Below are 22745 nucleotides of genomic sequence, written 5' to 3'. Positions count from 1 at the left end.
TGTGAAGGACCTCCACTGCTGTCCCAAAATATCTGTAACATACATGGAAACATTTATGTGCAAGTAATATAAGTGGAAAATTTGACAGCTTGTATTGAAAGGAAGAGATAAAAAGAAGAAATGAAAGAAAGCTGTCAGACTCCCCAAATTCTGCAAATAAGAAAGAAGCTGATAAAACTACTCAGATGAAAACATTACCCTGCCTGGAAAAGGAAAGATGAGCATGGAGACAGAGCCAGGGACATAGAGAGTGACTTCTTGGACTACTGAGGAAATCTTGGGTCCAGAAGGCAGAACTTCAGGACCAGGTGGTGGAGATATGACCTGCACAGGTTATTCTTGGGTCTTGAAAACTTGAAAAGGCCTATAATTTTTTGATGTCTTTGGGTATCAAAGATTCTTTGGAGCATTTAAAAAATTCAAAATTCTTTGGAATAGGAATATCTGGAACCATTATCCCATGCCAGTCCCAGCATCACATTCCCTTATTTTATAGTTTGCAAGTGTAGAGATGGAGAGGAATTTTGTCCCAGGATAATTCATATTCAGAATTTCACCTAGACCTCAATTTAGATGAATTAGAGGATGAGATTAGGGACACTTGACCGATGATATTTAGATGGGATTTGGGACTCTCATTGATGCTCTTATGGAATGAATTTTTCAAGATGTTCAGGTAATGTGACCATAGTGAACATTTGGGATGTATAATTAAACACAATGAACTTCATCTTCATTAGGTGGACATACAATATGGCTAGAAAGCAAAGATAAATGTAAAGTGTTACATTCACATAGGGAAAAATCAAATGATTTCTCATCAGAAACAATGGGAACCAGAAGACAATGGAATGACGTCTTTGAAAAGAATAAAGACAAAAGAGAATTTTTTGAAATCTATATCCAGTAAACTTTCCTTGCAAAGTTCAAAAAGGTAGATTACTTAAACAATTTTAAGAATGACTATTTAAACCAATCATAATCTATGATGGAATTTATTTAAAAATGGTAAAATAACAGCACAAATATGAAAGGACAGTTTTGAAAGTTTTGAAAGTTTCCATCATATTTATTGAACTGGCATCCTTATAATTCATGATAGGCTGTGATAAGAATGCAATCACAAAATAGAAAGATACAACAAGAAAGTTTATAGAGGAGATAACAATAGTTTAAAAATTGAAAAAGAGGTTGGAAAGGAGAAATTGAATGGAAAAGAAGGGATCAATAAACAACACATAGAAAGTTGGTATATATATACTCCAGTAACACTGAATTAAAATGAAGGATGAAATATATGAGATATATCTTTTTATTGGCACATTATGATTATGCATAATAGTGGGATTCATTGTGACATATGTGTATATGCTTATAACATAATTTCATCAGTTTTATCCCCCATGGCCTCTCTTTTCCCTCCCTCTTATCTATTTTAGTGACATACTTTTAAAAAATGTTTTTCTATCTAGCTTCTATATATGACAGAGAGCAGATATGGCCCTTAAATTTCTGCATATGCTCTTTATAAGAGGCATCTTATATATGAGGAAACTAGTAGTAACCAAAGAAAAACAATAACAATCATGTAAATACTATTCATAGAAGAGATGATGTGAGAACTAACCTCAGGCAAAGTAGAATTTTGAACCTGGAATATAACCAGAAATAAAAAAGAGCACCACTTAATGACAAAATGGTTAAATAATCAGCAAGATTTAACAATGCTGAACATGTTTTTTTTTTTTTATCTAATAACAAAGCTTCAATACACAGAAAGAAAAAATGGCAAAAACCAAAGGGAGGGATTGACAAATGCAGAATCATAGTTGTGGCTTTCAGCCCACTTTTGTCAGTAATTGATACAATTAGACAGAAATATGCAAAGATATTGAAGATTAATGCCATACCGTTAGCTAACAACCTTATTGACTCTTCTCAAGCATGTATGTTATATATTGTCTTTATTTCTGGCATGTGGTAAGCATTTTATGAATTATTGTTCCTATAACTAGTATTTTAAAACATGAATATAAGGCTGAATCATATTTATGTATGCAGAAAATGTTTAATCAATTCTTTATTATGAAGACATTGAATTGTTAACATATTTCATTTTTACATTGACTACTATAATAAGCAGTTTTGTTCTCCTTGTTCTTTGTTGATGTCTAACTCTAAAGGTCTTTCTATGCCTTTTCATGTGCCCCAAGAGGCTGATACCCAGCCACCCATATCCCTGACCCTTTTGCCTGAGGTGGGTTTGGCCAATGGAAGATCAGGGCAAGAGAGAGAATGTTTTGAGCAGAAAGAGGTGGTGGTATAATCTCACTCTCTCCATTCCTGGCCATAGTTCTGTCTATAGTGGATTTTTCCCCCTAAAGTCACAGTTCCTCCTAGTGATCTCCCTCCATAAATCCAGCTCTCACTGGTGTCTGGTACAACTGAGACTCAATTTTGCCTTTTAGGTCTAGGAGTATTGCCATTGCTATCGTGTAAGCGCGTGCTGGTTCCCTAACCACAACCGCTGGAGACAATTCCATTCTTATGTTTTTTCTTTTCTTTTCTTTTCTTTTCTTTTCTTTTTTTTTTTTTTTTTGGCGGGGGGTACTGGGGATCGTATTCTTATGTTTTTAATAAAAAAGCTAAAACCTATGGAATGAGCCCTCTCCTTCTGTTTGCACACAGTCTCATACTTGCCATTTGCATATCTTAATGTTACTTCCCTTGATTTACGTCTCTCCTAGAAAAGTATTTACTGATCATACCGTAGAAGTATTTCAAAGGTCTTTGGCATACATAGTTAAACAGTATTTTTATAATCCATACGTTTTTTAAAAGATCGATTTGAACATCAGCTAAGAGAAATCCAGCAGCACAGCACATCCACGCGCTGGAACCCAACCCTGGTCGGATGGGCCGTGGCCTCCCCTATGCTAGCCTCTCAGGGAGACTCAATTCCTGGCAAGCACCTTCCCGATGGCCCCTTTCATCTCGCTGTTCCTCAGCGTGTATATGAGGGGGTTGAGCAGTGGGGTGCCCAGGATGTAGACCAGCGAGATGAGTTGATCCTGCCGCGGGTGGTGGCTGGAGCTGGGGCGCAGATACACGAAGGCGCAACAGCCGTACTGCAGCGACACCACGGTGAGGTGCGAGGAGCAGGTGGAGAAGGCCCTGCGGCGGCCAGCAGCCGAGCGTATCTTGAGCACAGCGGTCACTATGAAGGCGTAAGAGGTGGCGATGAGGAAGAAGGGCACGGCAATGGCCAGTGTGGCTGCCACCAGCACCGACAGCTCATGGAAGTGGCTGTTGGCACACACAAGACTCATTATTGGTGGCACATCACAGAAGAAGTGCTGAATACCCGGGGTCTGGCAGAAGGGCAGAGAGAAGATGAAGGCCACCAGTTGTAAGGACAGGAACAAGCCAGTGACCACGGATGCCACAACCAGGCGGACACAGACAGTCAAGGTCATGATGAGAGGGTACTGCAAGGGGTGACAAATGGCAACATATCTGTCATAGGCCATCACAGCCAAGAGGAAGCAATCAGCACTGCCAAGTCCAATGAAGAAGACCATCTGAGTGGCGCAGCCCAAGAGGGTGATGGTCTTCTCTGACTGCAGGGTGTTGGCCAGGATGTGGGGCACCACCACAGCAGTGTAGCATATTTCCACCCCTGAGAGGCTGCCCAGGAAATAGTACATGGGCACGTGGAGACGGGCTTCCCTCTGGATGGACACCACAATGAGCACATTCCCAGTGATGATAAATGCATAAACCATGCTGACCCCCAGGAAGGACAGGGCACGCAGCTCTGGGCAGGAGGGGTAGGCCAGGAACACAAACTCCATCAGCACCGAGTGATTTCCCCAGATCATGGAGCTACAGCTTGCCCTCTGGATTCACAGGACAGAAGGAAGACAGACTGGTGGTATCTTACCACCCCGTGATGAATTTACACTCTGAGCCGTGAAGGTCATTCCACTAACCAAGGCTGGAAGTAGAAGCAAGAAGGATCAGGACCAGTTCTCGGTTTTTGCCTATTCTTGTGGAATCTTTCCACAGAAATATGTGCACTTCAATTTCTAACTGCCTGGAGCTGGGTTCGATTATGTGAGCGACTGTGAAGACAAGTGGGAGTGGAAGTGGGAAGAATTAAATAACTCTTGTTTCAACTTGCCAAATTTTAATATCTTCTGTTATTCAATGTGATCTTTGGAATAAAAACATTCTCTATCACCACTTGCAATAGAAATCATTGACATAAACCCAACTCCATTTCACAAGCATGTGGACCAGTGTCAGAAAATTCTAGAACATCTAGAATCTGAATAGCTCCCTGTTCTCCAAGCTAACAAGGGGTTTCTCTTCCATTCATTCTCTTTTCCTCTTCTGAATTCAATAATACTTTAGATTATTTCTGATGTCACTTACATTTTACACATCTCACCCCAGTTACATAAGGGGTGCTGTATCAGTGAGAAGTAAGCTCTGAAATTAGATGATTTGTTCTGAATAATTCTATCTCTAGGATCCATGAGGCCTGCTATTCATAATTCCTCTCTTTTTTTTTTTAATTAAAAAAATGGAGATAACAGCTATCCTTATTTCACAGCATTGTGAATTTAAACAAGATGGTAATGTCAGGTGTCTATCACAATGCCTCATTCACAGTAACAATGACTTCATGAAAGATAGACATCATTGTTATTTGCAAGTCTAAGGGCAACCATCCTGTCTTAATTTTGTTTTTTCTTTCCCTGTATTGCCAAACCTGATGTTGCATAAGTTTGTTATTCAATAATTACATATTAAAGGGATACATATACTGTGAAAATAACTCATTTACCATTTCCGCTTGTAAAGTTATTTCATAATAATGTTACTCATTTAGGATGCTTTATGGGAAATAACTTATATTTAACATAAAGGCTGTACTGGGGAAAATTCTATCACTTAAGAACTAGCATTTCAATGTCTATACCTAGTAGACCTCTGAAGTGTGTCCGAGCCCATGTATAATGATGAAGGGTTTTGAAGTCCAAGTCATGATATAACTTCTGAGAATTTTATTGATGTTCATAACACTCGTATCATTCTCATGATGTTGTGTGTTCTAAAATAAAATATTGACATCAGAGCTATCACAGGTCCTGACTCTTTAGTGTTGGAGGGGACCTCAGAAATTGCCTATCTCAGTCCCTATCAGATAGTTTACTTTTCAAGAAAGTATCTGAATGTCTGAACACCTTCAATGGCCAGGTGGTGCATGCCTGTAATGCCAGCATCTCGGGAGGCTGAGGCAAGAGGAATGCAAGTTCAAAGTCAGTCGTAGTAATATAGCAAGGTGCTAAGCAACTCAGTGAGACTCAGTCTCTAAATGAAATATTAAAATGGGCTGGGAGATGGGGTCAGTGTTTAAGCGTTCCTGGGTTTGATCCCTGGTACCAAAATGGCAACAACAAACAAACCAAAAACAAACCCACCTTCAATGCCCAAGGGTCCCACTGTCTCCTGGCTCCCTTGCGTCAGTGTTGGAAGACACGACTCTCCGACCGTTCCTTCCTGTCATCAGGGCAATCCTCCTCCTGTATCTTTTCTACATGGTCAGCGTGTTCTAAACAATACGACCACTTCTGCACCCAACCCTGCATGTGCTACAGAGCTGTTGACCTGCAGCCCCAACCTGCATATCATAGAAAACTTTCTACTTTTGACTTGCTGACTCTTATTTCACTTAGCGTATTCTCCACTTTCATCCATTTACTCACAAATGCCATAAATTCATTATTTTTATATAAATTTCCCTTTAAAATTTATTGTGATCTGGTTTGGGTTTATGTCATAGTTTATGCTCTGGAAATGGTCTCATTTGAAATATCTTCCTTGACTTGTGCTGTGTGGGAGAGGGCACTTTAAAAAAATGGGGGACATGAAATGGTGGAGCCTGTGGTTCCGAGAGCATTAAAGTTATGTCAACATGTCATCAACTTGTATGTCCACATGGTGAGTCTGATGTGCAGGCAGAAGTGAGAGAAGGGGCTCAGCCTCGTGCCCAGAGGTCTCCCCGATCTCAGTGCATCTAGGAGAACTCCACTCACACCGAGGTCTTCCTTCCTTCCTCAGGTAGCCCAAGCCCAATGGGTAAGACTGTAATGGGAGAGATGGACTCAGTCCATGCTGGAAATCCACAGTCTAGGCTGAACCAGCACTGCCAGCGTCTAGCTGATTTTATGTGAAAAAGGGAAATAGTGGATTTGGCATTAAACAGACCCAAGCTGCATGCTCAGCCTACTATTAATAGCATAATCCCCTGGGTAGATCATCTCACATTAATTTCTGTTTCCTCATGTTTAAAAGATGTGAATAATAACACTTACCTAATGGTGCTGTGCTGAGATTAAAGAAGATAAAGTATTTAGAAGACTTGTTTTGATGTATGAAACCTATTAAGTTGCATAATACATGTTTTCTTCCCTCTGTTCCTTATGTCTGTTGTAGGTTTGATATGAATAATATCTGCTTCATTCATATTATCTGGTTCCTAGCAGAGGATGGTATGAGGTCCCCTATGAGGAGAGAGCCTTTATTAACATTTAAAGTTTACCCAAATTGATGTTATTATTCCAAATTTACATTCAACTCCACAGCATTTCTTCAAGCTCAGCTATTAACATTTTAGTCAGCTATTTGGGCTTCCCAGTGAATTCCCGGTTTCAAAATCTAGAAGGCAGAAAAAGACTTTCTTTTACCTTCGAGATAAGAAGTGAGAGGGATATGTGAAACAGGTTTCTCAATTATGCCCATAGAAGAAAGGTCCTGGCATATTATATGTCTGTGCTCTGGTGGATCAAGAAGGAAGGAAAATTATCCTGCAGAGACTCCCCAGTGGAAATGAGTTTATGTATGCCCCTGAGCAAAAGCCAGAAGGAGTAAATTGGTTTGTCACCTAGGATCTTGTCTCATAAATTCCATTTCCCAGAAAAGTTGCCATAAAGGTTGTGAATCTCCTCCCCTGTTACCAGATAATGAGTCCAAACTAGAGCTGCCTGTCCACTTGGGACCTTCTGTTGCATGGAAGTTCTGGAGTATGGTTGTCTAAGGAAAGACCAGCATTGCATTCTTTAGCAACTTCCTCAGTGCCTGGAATAATTTCCTGAAAAAATATAAAGTTTCCAGACTTTGGTTAGTTGAACCTCTTGTTTCAGAGCGTTTACTCCCACCCAATGGTCATTCAGCCATAGTCCTAATTATTATGGCTCTGCAAAACAGAGACTGAATTTTATGTATTGCCTGCCTTCCATGGGGCTCAGCATAGTGCCATGCTATGAATAGTGCCTCACCCAATAGATACCATATTGTATGTATGGCATCGTCCTTTAAGTTTCCATAGAGCAAGGAAACTCTCATAGATCTTAGCAATTGGATTTATTTCTTTGAAAAAATGTTGATTAGTCATGTATATATAAATGTTTATGTGACTGTGTACAAATATAGGTACCAAGTGTTTCGTTTATTAAAGACAGTTCCACTCAGACCTACAGTGATTAGTGTGTGTGTGTGTGTATGTGTGTGTGTGTGTGTGTAGGCAATCAGTTCCCAACAGGCAGGACTGAGAAACCAGAGAAGTTCAGAGATTGCTGAAGTATCTTTAGTGCCAATAAAAGAAGAAAGAGCACATAGAAGAGGTAGGATATACAATGTATTTGCCATAGTGAATCCCACCATCATGTATGTCCATAAGAATGGGGTCCTAATTAGAATAAGATATATTCCATGCTTGTACAATTATATCAAAATGAATTCTCCTGTCATATGTAACTAAAAAGAACCAATAAAAAAGAAAAAAATGTATTATGACTACTACAAGCCAAAGCATTAAAAATGTTACAATAGCTACATCTTACTCTGCTCTTTAATACTCTACACATTTCCCATATTAACTCATTTTATCCTTACAAAATGCTAACAAAGAAGGAACTCTTGGCTTATATTTATATATTAAAGCATTTAATCATCATGTGAATTCTGCAAAGTGAGATTCATCCTTATTTTACAGGTAAATTCAAAGGTGAATGATTGATAGAATTTTAGCAATTTGCCCAAGAGCAGATGCAGCAATGGCTGACATGAAGTTGGCTCATCCTATAGCACATTCTCTTTGCTTTCCATTCAGCTTTGTTCATGACCCAGTGAAAGTGATATCTAGAACGAATTGCAAAGTTGTGCCATGATATGGTTTTCAAAGCCACATTGGGTCTAATTCTCCATTAATTTTATCTTCCTCTTGACTTTTCTCTAGTTGTGTTACTTTCAGTTCTTTTTTTCTCATTAAACTTCCTCCTACCATCAGACCTTTGCTGTCCACACTGCTTGGAGAGCACTTCCCTTTTAATCTAAGTAGCTCCTCCCTATTCTTTACCAAAGTTGCAATACAGCTTCCTTAGGGAAGACTTCCCTAACTTTTAACCTCGTCAGGATCAAATGCATCTTTGGAAACGCTCCTTTTGAAGTGTCCTGCAACCTTTCAATCATTGCCATTGTCACTGCTTGAGTTTTACATGTATTTGTGTGCTACCCAATCCACTTGTGATTTTCCTACAGGTGTTTAAGTTCAACAAAGGAAATGACCAAATTTGCTTCTCCTTAACTTGTATGTATATTGCAGTGGGGGGGCACAAGCCTAGCCTAGGATTCCTGACCTGGGTACTATTAACATTTGGATTTGGATATAAATTTGTTCCAGGTGAGTGGGGGAGGAAGGGTGTCTAGTTCACTGTAGGATGGTTTCTTCCCACTAGATGACAGTAGCATCAGTGCCTACCCTTCAGTTGTGATGATCAAGAATATCTCCAGACATTGCTAAATGTTTCCCTGGAAGTGAAAACTGATTCCTGTTGAGAACATTGACATATAGAAGGTATGCAAAGCAATTTGTTCAATGATTTCATAGATGACTTAAGATTCAGGTCTGAGACTGTAATAAAGAATGAATCTTACACCTGAAGATAAAGATGAGGAGGTTGGCAGGTGAACACAGAATTGTAGATTGACTGTATTATGTATTTTCAAGTCTTCCCATTCACTTATGGTAGCCTGTTGCATTTTCTTCTCCATCTTAGAGGTATTTTAGTTAAATGAATTAAGAATGGTTATCTGGAATCAGAGCATCCTTTACCCTGATCAAATCTAAGGAAATACGAATGCTTCCTTATCAAATCTCTCTTTTTAATAATATAGATTAACTCTTGTCTATTTGACAATTTTGTTCAGAAGCGAGTTATCTGTGTAAGTCCTTGCTTGGGGGAGTGAGAGGGCAAGTGAATGGTCTTACAACTTGAGGGGTGTGGTGGTTAAGGCAGAGGATTTATGACCATGAAAATATGTAGGGCTATTTTTTTACTTTCTTGAATAATTTCCCACCGTGGCCTGATATGTCTATGAGCAAAGCAAGGTATTATACAACAATAATGATGTTAAATCTTAGCATGCTCCTTCCTGACTTCAAGTAAGTGCCTGGAGAATTTATTGTGGAACAGGAAATTGCATGGCATGATTGCAAAAGCCACTCATCAGAGCAAAATACCATACCACAGAAAAATAGAGAGTGATGTGACTTTGGGATGGCCTGATCTGGTTTTGCATCCTGGTTCAGACAGTGTCAACTGTACCTCCAAAGGTGTGCTATTCGAGCCATTGCTCCAATCTCACAAACACCCCCACTCCCTCTCATCATTTTCCTGAGGCAAAAACACTTGGAGAAATAGATGAAGAAACAGATACCCATCAACCAAGAAATTCTTTCTCATTTCCCACATTTTATAAAGAAGCCGTTAGGAAATACTGTAGTGATGGACCAAATACTTCATGGAATGAGTAATTTGTTGCCGAAGTAATTCTACTTTTTCCCCTTGATTTGCAGGGACTTGATATAATTAATCCCAAAGGGAATTTGGGTGGAAGAAGTTGAGCCTACTGGCATACTTTAAGAAAGCTGATCTTTTGAGAGATCAAACTTAAAAACTTTTAAAAAATGAATACATTGAGAAATATAAGTAGGGTTAATCATTATTAATGTGGCCGACCTCCTTGTGGAGTTCCTGCAAATGCCATCATCTCAGGAATTTTCATGTCCTACTTTAGACAAGCACAAAACAAAAACAAAGATGTCACAGAGAGGCTTTGCAGAGGATCCCTGGGGATGTGACCTAAGAAGTGGAAACCTAAGCATTGTTAACAATGTTCTGGAAAGATCAGTAAAAATGAAGATAAATAAACGTTGGTATCTTAATGTGGGTCAATGTGAAAAAAAGATGCGATTTGCAAATGTTTGATGTATAAATTGTGATTTACATAGAGTCACTAGATGCTGTTCTCTATGGGTGTTTCTGACCTGTTCACAGAGGTTCCCACTGGGTGGTATTGAGAACGGGACCCTGAGGGCAGCAATTTCCCCAAACACTGCCAGTCATGCTGATGTAGAAAGTCAGGTAACAGTCCTTCCAGATGTATGCTTTATAGGAACTAAGGTTAGCACTAGAACTCGTGTTAGTTCATCCTACTATATTTCACCAGGCACTTTGCGAAACTTTTCCATAGCTCCAAATCCAGTCCCTCTTCTAGGAATTCAAAGCCCAAGGCAGATAATAATACAGTGAGTACTTTGTAGAACAAACCTATACATACATGTTCATCTCTGTGTTCCATGCCTTTACAGCACATAGGCAAATTGGTACAAAGTATCAGGTAAATTAATAAAAATAGTACTATTATTGCACGTGAAACATCTAGTGCACCTACATAAACCATGTTTATTAAATTAGTTTCCCGTAAGGTTTTCTGTTGATATTTTGGGGTCATCTCTACGGCTGAGACTCTATGCTATTCCTCTCGCTTCTCTCTGTATACATGTGGAAAGCAGTCTGCCTGGTGTGAGTGACTCCATGCTGTAGAGAACAGCAGTGCCTAGTCCTGAGCGAGTCCATTTTATAAATGCCATGAGCCACTCTGTCCCGAGTGCAATCAACATCTGTCTCATAAAGTCTGTCCTGGTTTTGAAATCCTGCCCTGGTGTATTCTCCACTAGGTTGAGAATTGTGATGTGCTTCTAGGTCCTTGGGTGTAATTGTCTAAGATTAGGTGATTACCCAGCTGCAGGCACAGTAGTATATAACGAGACAGAGGTGGTGTTTATTATAAGGTGAGAGAGAGGCAAGAGAAAGTAAGACAGACCTGGAGAGAGGGGTGGGCAAATTGACTAGGGACCAAAGTGCCCCAAATAGATTTTTTTTAAGGGGGAGGGAAATTGCAGTGGGGTGAAACCTTGTCCGCGCCTCTGATTCTGATGCTCTGTGTCTCTGCTGACCATTTGGGGAAGCCCATGCTGTTGAAAATCGAGGGCAGGCACCTGTGTACATGGGTCGCTTTGCTCTTTCTGGCCTAGTGTCACTGGCAGAAGGTCATACAGTGGCCAACCGATCCTCGGAGCAGCTTGTGGGCACAAGCATGGCCTGTGCAGCATGAGGGTGCCCACACATCTAGGGAGACTGTGCTGCAACTCCTGGAATGTGGGGGAGGATGGGAAAGTCTAGGTCAGTTCCCAACTGGGGCCCCTTTTATAGTCTCTCCCGACTTTTCCTTCCACTCCTGTTCATCTCTGGCTAACCAACTCTGCTAATATATTTTCTGTTATGTTTTGGGGTCTTTCTTGTCTGTGGTTAGAACCTATTACTGTTTATCCTCCCCCAAGGATCATTAAAGTCTTCTGAGACCCTAGGATAGGGATCCCATGGTCCTGGGAATCATCTATGATGCTGTTTGTCATTCCGTTTTCTGCAGATTTATGTCTTCTAAGTCCTTCCAGTGCTAATTGCTTACCCCTGGGTCGGTCCTAATTGACTCGAGAGGGCTTTTGAACAATACTGCAGGTAACTCTTCTTTTCATGTTCTATGGATTAGTGGATTTACATTAGTTAGATTCTTCAAACCTAATTTCATACCTCTGGGAATGTTGTTGAGAATTTTCTTCTGATCTTCTCTGTGGGGTGTCATGGATCCCTAGAGTTCAGCACTGTTGTAGGACATTTTCTTCATACTCTGTTTCTTATCTTTCTTTACAGAGCTAACATTTTTTCCTGGTTAATTTTTTTGCCCACTCAAATATTTTCTTGGTGTGACATAACTCCACAGTCCACCTTACAGGGAGTAATCATAGACATGAAACCTGAGGTTTGCTTCCCTTTTTCTTTCCACTTTGTATATTTCTTTTGCCAATCATTTCCTCATGAGATGAGACCCTGCAGAGTGTAGGTAATTTTCCTTCCCAACTCTCCCATCTTTGGTCCTTGATCTGAATGGATCAGAGTTGTACCTTAACAGGATTTTACCCCAAATTGCTTGCACCATGGTGCAAGCCAGCCCTTGGGTTGGCAGAATGAGCTTTAGTATCTGTTCATGGGTTCCTGGGGTAGGAGCTAAATCTTATCTATATCACCAAATGGTGTACTTTGCTTAAAAAAAAAAAATTCATGTATTTTTATATTACTTTGCCAGTGGTCTGTTTACTCATTGGATTCCTTCTTTAATGATTGGAATCTTGCTGACTCTTCCAGTTGTGAGCAAGCTATGCTATCAACACTAACCTAGAACAGGCACATTTTTGTCTTTCCAAAATGTCAGACTTTATTGAGCAACAATAAATTCACAAGCTACAGCTTGTTCATCAGCTTTAATTCACTGAGTACCCGTGGTTCACTTGATTGACATGTGCAGGGCCATCCCAGTCTCTTTTATTCCATTCCAATTTTAATTACTAGTATCTCTAACACTCAAGTCACACGTCATATTTTGCATGATAATATAGAGGTTACAAATGGCAAAGAAAGGATTAAGGTGGTCATGGGGTTTCAAGAGGCCCTGCCAAGAGCAAAGGCAGAGAGCAGATGTGAAAGCAAAAGGGTCACTGCAGGTGGCCAGATGAGATTACGGAGCCAGCTGAAGAACTTGTTCAGGGCACAGGGTGATTTAGGGTGCAGAATTTGTTCAAAGTTGAGGTCATGGCAAACTGCTGCTTTGTAAAATGGAGAAATTCAGGGTTAGGCACAGCTGCTTTCCACTCTGTGGATAGATAGATCCTATACATCTGTATGCCAACATTTAATACATAGACAATCTGTTTCTATATCTAGATATATCTTTATGTATGTAGGGGGTTTGTATGTATATGTGTGTGCACACATGTATATGCATATAGTTGAAGAGGTTGTTTGTCAAATAATACTATTGAGAAAAGGGTACAATTAGGAAGCATTGAATTCACATCCTAGTGGAGGATCACTTTACTAAAGAGTTATTTTAGACCTATTAAAAATACAACAAAATATGACATACTAGAGAATCTGATATAAGCCACCAGTTCTTTGTTACTAAGTGCATTGATTTGGATATTCTGAGAAGCAGATGCCAGGTCAGGAGAAGACATGTAAGAGATATTGGGGAAAAAACCTATCGGAAAGAAGGGGAGAAGTCAGGGGAGGCAGGATGAGCTATTGGACTATGATCAGGATCAGCTCTGGTGGGAGAGAGGGCTGGACAGGCAGAGTCTCAGAGTACAGCATGGTTCTAAGAGAGATTCGGCGGGGCTGCTGGGGCTTCCTTGCCTAGAGTCTCCAGTCACAGGAGTCCTGCATCTTGCAGGAAGGGGTTTGCCTTCTTATCTCTCACACACCCATTGGCAGAGAGCAGCCCATGGAAACAACAGCTCTGGCACAGGGTGGGTTCAGCTCAGCATCCCTCAGTTATGCCTCCTGAAGCTGAAGATCAGATCTGAGTAGTGAATTCTTATTAACATCTCATTAAGAAATTGGTACTAAGGAGAATATTACTATTCTGGTCTACTGGTTCTTCTTGTCTTTTCTTTGTGAGAGTTCTTTGCTCCATACCCATTGTTGTTCTGTAGGGAAATGGTAACTTCCCAGTTTTAGAAAGTTTTTACTGTGGACTTTGACCCGAATTTACAGAAATGACATTCCAAGTTCTTATCACAATAATCCTAAGTAGACTTTCTTTCAGTAAACCCTGAAATAAGTTGACATTTTCTTATCCTTATGAATCTGAGAAAGGTATTGGTATTGGTAATGATGATTATATCTGTGAGTGTTTACCATCTATATTTGCTTCTATATTGTGCAAAAAGAACTTTAAAGGGAGAGTGACAATCTGATTAGACAAACATGACCACCCCAGGGTCCCCTGCAGCGACTTCTTAACTGCATGTCAGGCAATGGTAGGAGCTAGGTAATTTTCCTCTTGAGCAGCTTCATGCCAAATATCATATAGGCTACCCAAGTGGAGAGACTGATGGTTTAAGTGGAGGGAAATTGTGGAAGTAACATGTCTTGGAAAATCACACATTCTCTTTCAGTGATGGGAGGTCATATTTTGATGGGCTAATGGATAATAATGAATTAAATCTGGAGATAGAGAGATGCTTTACAGGTAACTGAAGCAATCCAAATGAGATCCAAAGGTAGACTGGACTAGGATAGTAGAGATGAGGACTGTGTAAAGATTCTCTTGTGCTAGCAAGACATAATTAGTTGTATGTCTAACCAGTTCCTTATTTAAGACTTCAGCAAGACTACATTTAGAGATCAGACTTTAACTTCCTCTTTCAGAGATCAGAGGAACAGCAAGAATTTGGTAGGTGTTAGAGCCTCCTTGGATGACTTATAATAAGGGGAAGTGTTCTATTCTCAGTGAAGAACTAATGACTAGGGATGGAAACGGAAGCAAAAGCCAATTATGCATAGTCTGTCCTGTGTAGATGATTGAGAGAAAATGCATTAGGGTAATCAGGGCAGATACAGGGATCCCAGTGGACAGGCAGCTGACATCAGGAAGGTTTCTTTCAGCAAGCAGAAGGATAGCTCTCACAGTGCTGGTGCTGAGACGAGATTTCAAATCCAGGAGGACTGGGAAGCAAATGTCAAGGAGACTCAGTGCGTTATCATCAAGCTGCCTTAGAACCTGTGCAAGAGGGACCCTACTCACAAGTGAAGGATCTCATAAAGGCAAGAAAACATGCCCCCTTCATATCTGCAAAGATCCTACCTTTCACTTCAATACTATAGTCCAGGGTTCTGGGACCCTGAGCCCGCATGGCTGGGATGGGTTCTCTTCCTCAGGTCAATGTGTCTAGACCAGGGGAGACCCAGGGGCAGCTGCTTGCAGTGGTGTTTAATACAGGCAGCATTTGGACTTGTGGATTGGGAGCATATAGTGACTGATTTGTTATCTTTGCCACGTGTGGGGGAAGGTGGTGGCAATACTGCAGCTATAGAAATGTCAAATATGAAAATAGGGTCTCTGGGAGCTCTGGCTATGGAGCAAGGAACAATTGGAAGAGAGTACTTGGCAGACATTTAACTTTCCTCTTTTACTATTAAAAAAAAACTCCCTTACTATGGTCTTCCAGAATTTGAAGACAGCATACATATTCACTCTATATACCATGCAGGTTTTGTAGGTTTTGATCATATCCCTACTTAGATATTATCTTTTTCTATTAAAACTTGATAATTTAAAATAGTTTCATTGTATTTCTCTTTTCCTTAGAATATTAGATGTTGTATAATGGAACAAACTTTGCTTTGTTCTCTTTGAGATGTGGTAGTTATTGTAGGTGATCATTACAGAATCTTTGAGTTCACTCATTTGGAGTTTGGCTCATTATTGATTGATTGATTGCTTGATTAAACAAAGAGGTATGTAATAAGACATACTCATCTCTAATCAAGTTTTGGGGATATGAAAATGAAAAGGACAGACAGGATGCCTACCTTCATGAAACTTGCTTTGAAGCTGATTCAACAAATAATGAACAAGTGTAATAAGTAAATGAGGTATTACCAGATAGGACAAGGAGAGTTTCCATGAATAAAATATAATGAGTTAACAGGATAGAGGGTGACTAATGGAGAGTGGTTAGGGGAGGGTCCTCAAAAACATCTTCTTTAAAGAGCTGACATTTGACCTGAAAGGTGAGAAGCACCCAATCATAAAATTCCCTTTGTGGGGTAAGAGCAGATCAAACAGAGGGAAAAGGTGATAGAACTAGCAAAAACTTGAAGCTGAAACAAAGAAACAAACAAAAATCATTGTGTCTTATGCAACAAGAATTTAAAATTTAAACATTTCCAATCAGGAGGAATCTTGAAATTGCTGCCGTCAGAGATGTTCACGAAGAAACCGATGTCTGGAAAAATTACTTGATTTATGTGTAAGTTCCCACCAAGTCAGTGCAGAAATAGTGGAAGCTCAGCTCTGATCTCATCCAATACTGCCCTCTGATGGGCAGCAATGGAACTGAGCAACTCCTCAGATGAGTGGAGAATTAATGTCCATCTTTTTAGGAGAATGTCACATTGATTTCAAGAACTAATGAGACCAAAGATTTCATCTTTTTCTAAATGTGACAACTGATTAGTAAAAATTGTGTAGTTAGTGCAAAACTTCTTAACTAATGAGACTTTTTAAAATTAATTTTTAAACTTGTTCTAATGAGTTGTACATGCCAGTAGAAGGCATTTGTACATTTGGATAAATCATTCATAAAGGGAGTGTAATTTCTCATTTTCCTGATTTTACATGTTGAAGGATCACATTTTTTGAAACTACAGCGTGGTGACTGTATTTTGATGCAAAACTCTTTATGAAGAATTTCTAGTTAGGTTAAATATTGTTAAAAAACTTGTCATAATTGCTATGATCAAAACAAAATGTCAATGAGATTTCAGAGGCTGTCAGTGCTTTGTCATTTTCTTTGTCATGTCATTGGAACTATGGTCCAAAGTCAGGCTCATAACCTTATGGAACTATTATTAGTTGTCAAAACTATTGTGAGGCCCCAGGAAGAGGTTCTAACCCAAAACTGCTTCAAGGCACAAGCAGTCTGTGCACCAGAAGGCAAACTTTAAGTGGAAAAGAAAGGATGCTGGAGACCTGAATGTTTGTGAGATTCCCACGTGCATTTAAATTCACTGGAAAGCAAAACAAGACAAAATAACAACAACAACAACAACAACAACAACAACAACAAAAAACACTAGTAGCACACAAACACACACACAGGAGCAGTAGCAAGTCAGATTCAGTTCACAAACTGATTATCTTCTGAGCCTTGTAAGAAAATCCAAAAGGCCTAGTGTTTACCTCTAGAATAAGATTTTATCTTTGTTTAGATTGTGGGTGAGTATGAAAAATTCACTAGTTTGGAACTTCATAAATCGTTCAAGTGAAAAATCAGTTACTTTGAGAAGATATTCGTTGTTAGGAGTTCAATATATTCTGTTTCCCTATTTCACTGTTCTGCTAATACATCTTTGTTATATAGACAATAGGCAAGATCATCCCTCAGATTAAAGCAATGTGCAAAGAGAATGGACAGGTATTCAATCCCCAAGGAAAGCTCTGCATTTAGACAGTGTCCGTGGAAATGACTAGAGTTTGACAGAATGAGACAGCTAGGATTCTCTACCTAGAACGCATTGTCAGTACACGCTGTCTTTCTACATAAGAATATGGTAACGCCCAGCTGCTAATTTATAATACATTTATTAACCTATAGGAATATTAATCCATTATGTACATTAACCCTTTCCATGCAATAATTTTGCTATACTGAAATTTGTCTGTGTCACTCCAAAATGTTGTTTTATTCATCCCTGTATCCTCAATACCCAGAAAAGTATTAGGAATACAGCAGGTGTTTAATAACACTGGACAATGACACATGAATTTAACCAGAATTTTTGGCTAGTAAACTTCTCAGAAAGCACGGGACTTCTGCTTTTCTCTTCCACTGGGGGAAAACCTTCCTGTGAGAAACTGCCTGAGGACCCTTTCATTCTGCTGTTCTTCCAGCTGTGGATGCGTGGGTGGAGCGTGGGGCTGCCTGGAGGTGATGTCAGTGTGGTGCTGGGTCCTGCTCAGGGGAGAGGTGGTCCTGGAGAGGGCACGCGAATGCGCAGTACCACACTGGCTTGAGGCCATCGTGAGGAGGAAGGAGAGGTGGAGAAGGTTTGGTAAGGTTGGAGGTAGACCTAATCTTTAGTGCAGCATCAGCTATGAAGATGGAGGAGAAGACAATGGAAGGAAGAAAGCAGCTGTGGTCAGTGATCCTGCTGCCTGCACTGGCAGCTTGTGGAATGGACTCTTGCCTAGACCAGGTCCTTTAGCAATGGCACATTGTGGGTGAAGCAGTAGGTGACGTGGCTTGAGGAAATGGCATGCAGAAGATGCAGGCCACCAGCTGTGTAGATGGGAAAGAAACAGTGATCACACAGAATACCACGAGTAAGTGCAGAACTTCTAAGTCAAATGAGGAGGTAGTGCACACAGCAAATGACCTCAGATTAATTAGAAGCCACTGTAGCAGAAACAAAACAAAATAGCACCCACACAACACTTCCAAGTCCCATCAAGAGTGCCATGTGTTCAGGATGTCCCAAGAAGAAGGCACTGTCCACTCCCGATAGACATTACCTGGATGCCACCACTTCAGTGAGGCTGTCTTTTTCACGGTGAAGCTGCCCCTGAGTAATGCATTGGCATGTGCCAGTCATCCTCTAGGTGGCCACAAGAAAGGTAGTGCTGACGATTCAGCCAGGATCATGGTACTCACCAGTGTGATTTCCAGGAAGACCAGAATGGGTGGCAGTGGGCTGATCGGATGGGGTAGAGACAAACTCCCTCAGTATCAGCTGGCTTCCCCCAGACCATGTGACTCACATTTTCCCCCCTCTACACACAGAAGAGACAGAGAAGGGCAGATCAGGGCAAGAATGGGTGTTACCAAGCCAGGGTCTGAGATTAAAATAGATGAATAGGATCAGAGTCTTTTCTCCTTCCCAGAACCAGCTCTGTCCACATCCATTACATTTTTCAGGACCGATTTTATTTTACTTTATTGTGGTAAGGATACTATAATAAGACATCTACCCTCATAAAATTTTAAGCAGACAATGCAATATCATTAATAATAAAGTTTTGCTAAATACAATAACTGTATTATTAACTATAACAATGTTGCACCACTTGGTTCATGCTGCAGTATTCTCCTATTTTTAAAGCGGATTGATATTCCATTGTATGTACACACCACATTTTCTGTACCCATTCATCTACTGATGGACATGTGGGTCATATCCATATCTTGACCACTCTATGTAGTACTGCAAAGAAATAACAATTAGTAGGGGAAAGAACAGGTAGTTAAAATTGTGCTAATTTCTTCCAACTATTATATAAGGTGTGATACAGTAGAGAATGCATTATTATTTGACATGTATTATTGAGACATTGATTCAAGTTGTACTTTAAACACAATATTAATTTTTTATATAATTGCAAGTTAAATATATCTTCCATAAATCATTAAATAAAAAACTAAATAAGGAAGCTATAATTAAAAATGAAAAAGAGACAAAATTAGTTATGGTAGTAAACTGAAAGTTATAAGAATCAAGATGATGTATATTGATCAAGATAATAAATGTTGATAAGCATATAGCCCTGTTAAAATATAAAGATATTAGATTGATTTAAGAAATAAAAATGTTTCTATAGGGCAAAAATAAATTCCATAGAAAAGCTGTCCTTGCTTTTATTCAAAAGATTTTTGGAAGCTCTAAGAGATGAAATAAGTCACAGCAACTTCCACCCACCCAACAATAACTAGAGATGATGCCTGACGTTTGATTGGTTCCATGAAAACCCCAAAGCAACTAACTGAGAAATTGTTAGAAATTGATTTTACCCAAGAAAACTCTCAAACAACTAACAGAGAAATTGTTAGTACTAATAAGGAAATAACTTAAGTTGATCAATAATTAAGCAATTTCTTTTTAGTAACTGTTCTTTTCTCCTGCTATAATCTGTTGGTGTCCACAGTCCATCAGCTCTGGGCAAGTGGACTCAATAAAAAAGCATCTGAGAACTTCTACTCCCTCCACTCAAGGCTTATCAAGTCAACTGTTCCAATTTCAAAGAAGTCAAGGGCACTTGATATTTTGCAAAAGTTAATAAAATAGCATATGAAATGCTGCATGCAAAATTGAACTATGAATGTGACAGAGGATTCTTTCAATGGGAATCAAATAGAATGCTTTAGAACTATTCTATGCAAGTGGGTTGCAAATAATTAATTTACTGATGAACTAACTTAAGACATGCAGAGCTACAGTGTATGTTTGAGGGAAAAAAATCTTAAAAATCTTGGCTAATGTAACATACATTTTGTTTCCCAAGTGTCTTTACATTTTTATTTCAAATTAAATACCTGGATACTTCAAACTATAGACAAGGATTTGTGAGTTTGTTTCATGTAAAAAAAAATCAGTAGTTAGCACTCAAAAGTCTAACTCCCCAATTGTGTGGGATATGATTTTTACATAAAATTCCAATTTTTGTTATACCAACTGTAATCAGCTGGAAACTTCTGACCCCCATAGAAATGCAAATAGAATACGTTGACAAATATAATGTGTAATATGTGAATCAAATTTAAGGCAATAACTAGAGCATTGTTTTCCTGAATGTAATATTTTAGGGGTAAGGTCCTCCAAAATAATGCATGAATTTGGCACAAATGTAATACAGTTCCCAAAGGACTTGTGATGGGGTTAGGGGAGAGGTGCCTTTGGGCATGCTAGTTCATAAGTTCTACATAATGTGAATATATAGTTTATTTAGAAGAATAATCAAGTGAGACTAAGCAAATGTTCAAAAAGATAAGGAAAAGATATGCACTAAAAATGAAAAATATACCATAAGTTATAATGTCACAAATATATTAAAATTACTTTACAGATCAAAATAAGGATAGGCATAGAGAGTGCAATAAAGACTAAGCAGACTTATGAATGTGTGAATTTGGTACATAATGAAGTTGTATGTTGGGTCTTTTCATTATAATGTGCCTTGGTGTGGATCTGTTGTAATTTTGTACATTTGGTATCCTGTAAGCCTCTTGTATTTGATTTTCCATTTCATTCTTCTCATTTGGGGAATTTTCTGATATTATTTCATTGCATAGATTGTTTGTTCCTTTGGTTTGTTTCTCTGTGCCTTCCTCAATCCCAATAATTCTTAAACTTGGTCTTTTCATGATATCCCATAATTCTTGGAGATTCTGATCATGATTTCTTACCATCTTTTCTGTTTGGTCAACTTTGTTTTAAAGATTAAATATTTTGTCTTCATTGTCTGAGGTTCTGTCTTCGAAGTCATCTAGTCTATTGGTTATGTTTTCTATTGAGTTTTTAATTTGGTTTATTGTTTCCCTCATTTCAAGGATTTTTTTTTTCAGAATCTCTCTTTATTGAAATGATCTTTTGCTTCCTGCGTTTGCTCTTTTAACTGTTTTTTTGAGTAATCATTCATTGCCTGCATTTGCTTCTCACATCTTTTTAATTATGTACATTCTGAAGTGCTTTTCTGACATTTCTTCTACTGTGCTGTCATTGGATTCTATTAATATAGCATCTTAGTTTGTTTGGGACACTTTCTTCCCTTGTTTTTTCGTGTTGTTCATGTATCTTCCCCTCTAGCAGTGCAGATCCGAGGTATTGTGATTTCTCCTCTATAGGCTTATAGTGTCCCTGCAGGTTTCCAATACCTTGCCTCCTAGTCTTCAGTAGCCTGATGTATGAGAGGTACTTGATAACGCAGTATCCCAGGAAGGGAGCTGCCCAGACTACGGATGGTGGCGTCCAGGTTGGGACTACTCCATGATAGTGGGCAGAGGCTACCCCATGTGTTGGTACATGGGGAGCTGCAGCATGTGGTTCAAAGATGGTGGACTGCACCTGGGAAGCACAGGAATCACACCCATAATGAAGTTAAGATAGTGTACAGAGTGATTAAGAGCAGGCTTTCTGCATCAGACTACTTGGGTTCAAAGTAATCTCAGGTGTTTTACATGAAATCTCTACACTTCATCTATGGCAAGGGAAGATAACACATCTTGTAGGACTTAACTCATAGGATTTCTTTGATGATATGACAAAAATAAAGGAAAGACACTTAAAATAGTGTCCAGCCTCTATAAACATCTACTAAACGTTAACCATTATTATTTCTTCAAATCACCACAGGATTGGGATAATGATCAGCATTCATTTTTGACTAATTTTCCTAAATTGTTACATGCTGAAATTTATTTTAAATGAAAAAGCATTTTTATTCTCAAAACAAGAAATCATAAAGGGATTAGAAAGCTATATAGTTAAGGGCAAAACAAAGACAGTTCAGAAAACTGAATTATTATGCATGTATGCTTTTGGATATTGGTTTGTAAAATCTTTATCAATTGCTTTCCAACTTAGTAAAGATTGCAAAGACATACACAGAAAGGATAGAGGAGTTGGAAACTTTTGTTGGATTCAGTCTCTGGAAATAGTTGGAGGAGAGGGAGCCCATCTTTGATGAAGAGTTATCTGAGAAGGTTCAGAAACTCTCCTGCCTCACATGGTGCCTCCAAGGGCACTGACCACTGGGAAATTCTGGAGTTAATTATTCCTAGGAGAAAAGGTAGAGGCTTTAAGATCCTTTCACCTGCATTTAAGTTCTGGCTCAGCCACAGGTCTAATCTCTGGCCTTGGGGAATTTACTTAGTAAGTAAATCGATATACTTCAGTTCTCCCAGCTAAGACCTTGTAGAGTTAGTATGATGTTAGTAAAAA

General features: G+C 39.2%; 1 protein-coding gene across 1 annotated transcript; it reads right to left on the bottom strand.

The window, feature by feature from the left end:
* Positions 1-2954: 2954 nt before the first annotated feature.
* Positions 2955-3881, bottom strand: LOC124960694 (olfactory receptor 10W1-like). Its single transcript, XM_047519588.1, has one exon. It carries the CDS (start codon positions 3879-3881, stop codon positions 2955-2957), a length of 927 nt encoding a protein of 308 aa, XP_047375544.1.
* Positions 3882-22745: the final 18864 nt, after the last annotated feature.

This window comes from Sciurus carolinensis, chromosome 11 (genome assembly GCF_902686445.1).
Source record: "Sciurus carolinensis chromosome 11, mSciCar1.2, whole genome shotgun sequence".
Taxonomy (NCBI): domain Eukaryota; kingdom Metazoa; phylum Chordata; class Mammalia; order Rodentia; family Sciuridae; genus Sciurus; species Sciurus carolinensis.
Note: the sequence above shows the minus strand (reverse complement) of the source record. Positions and strands in the feature narration are given on the sequence as shown.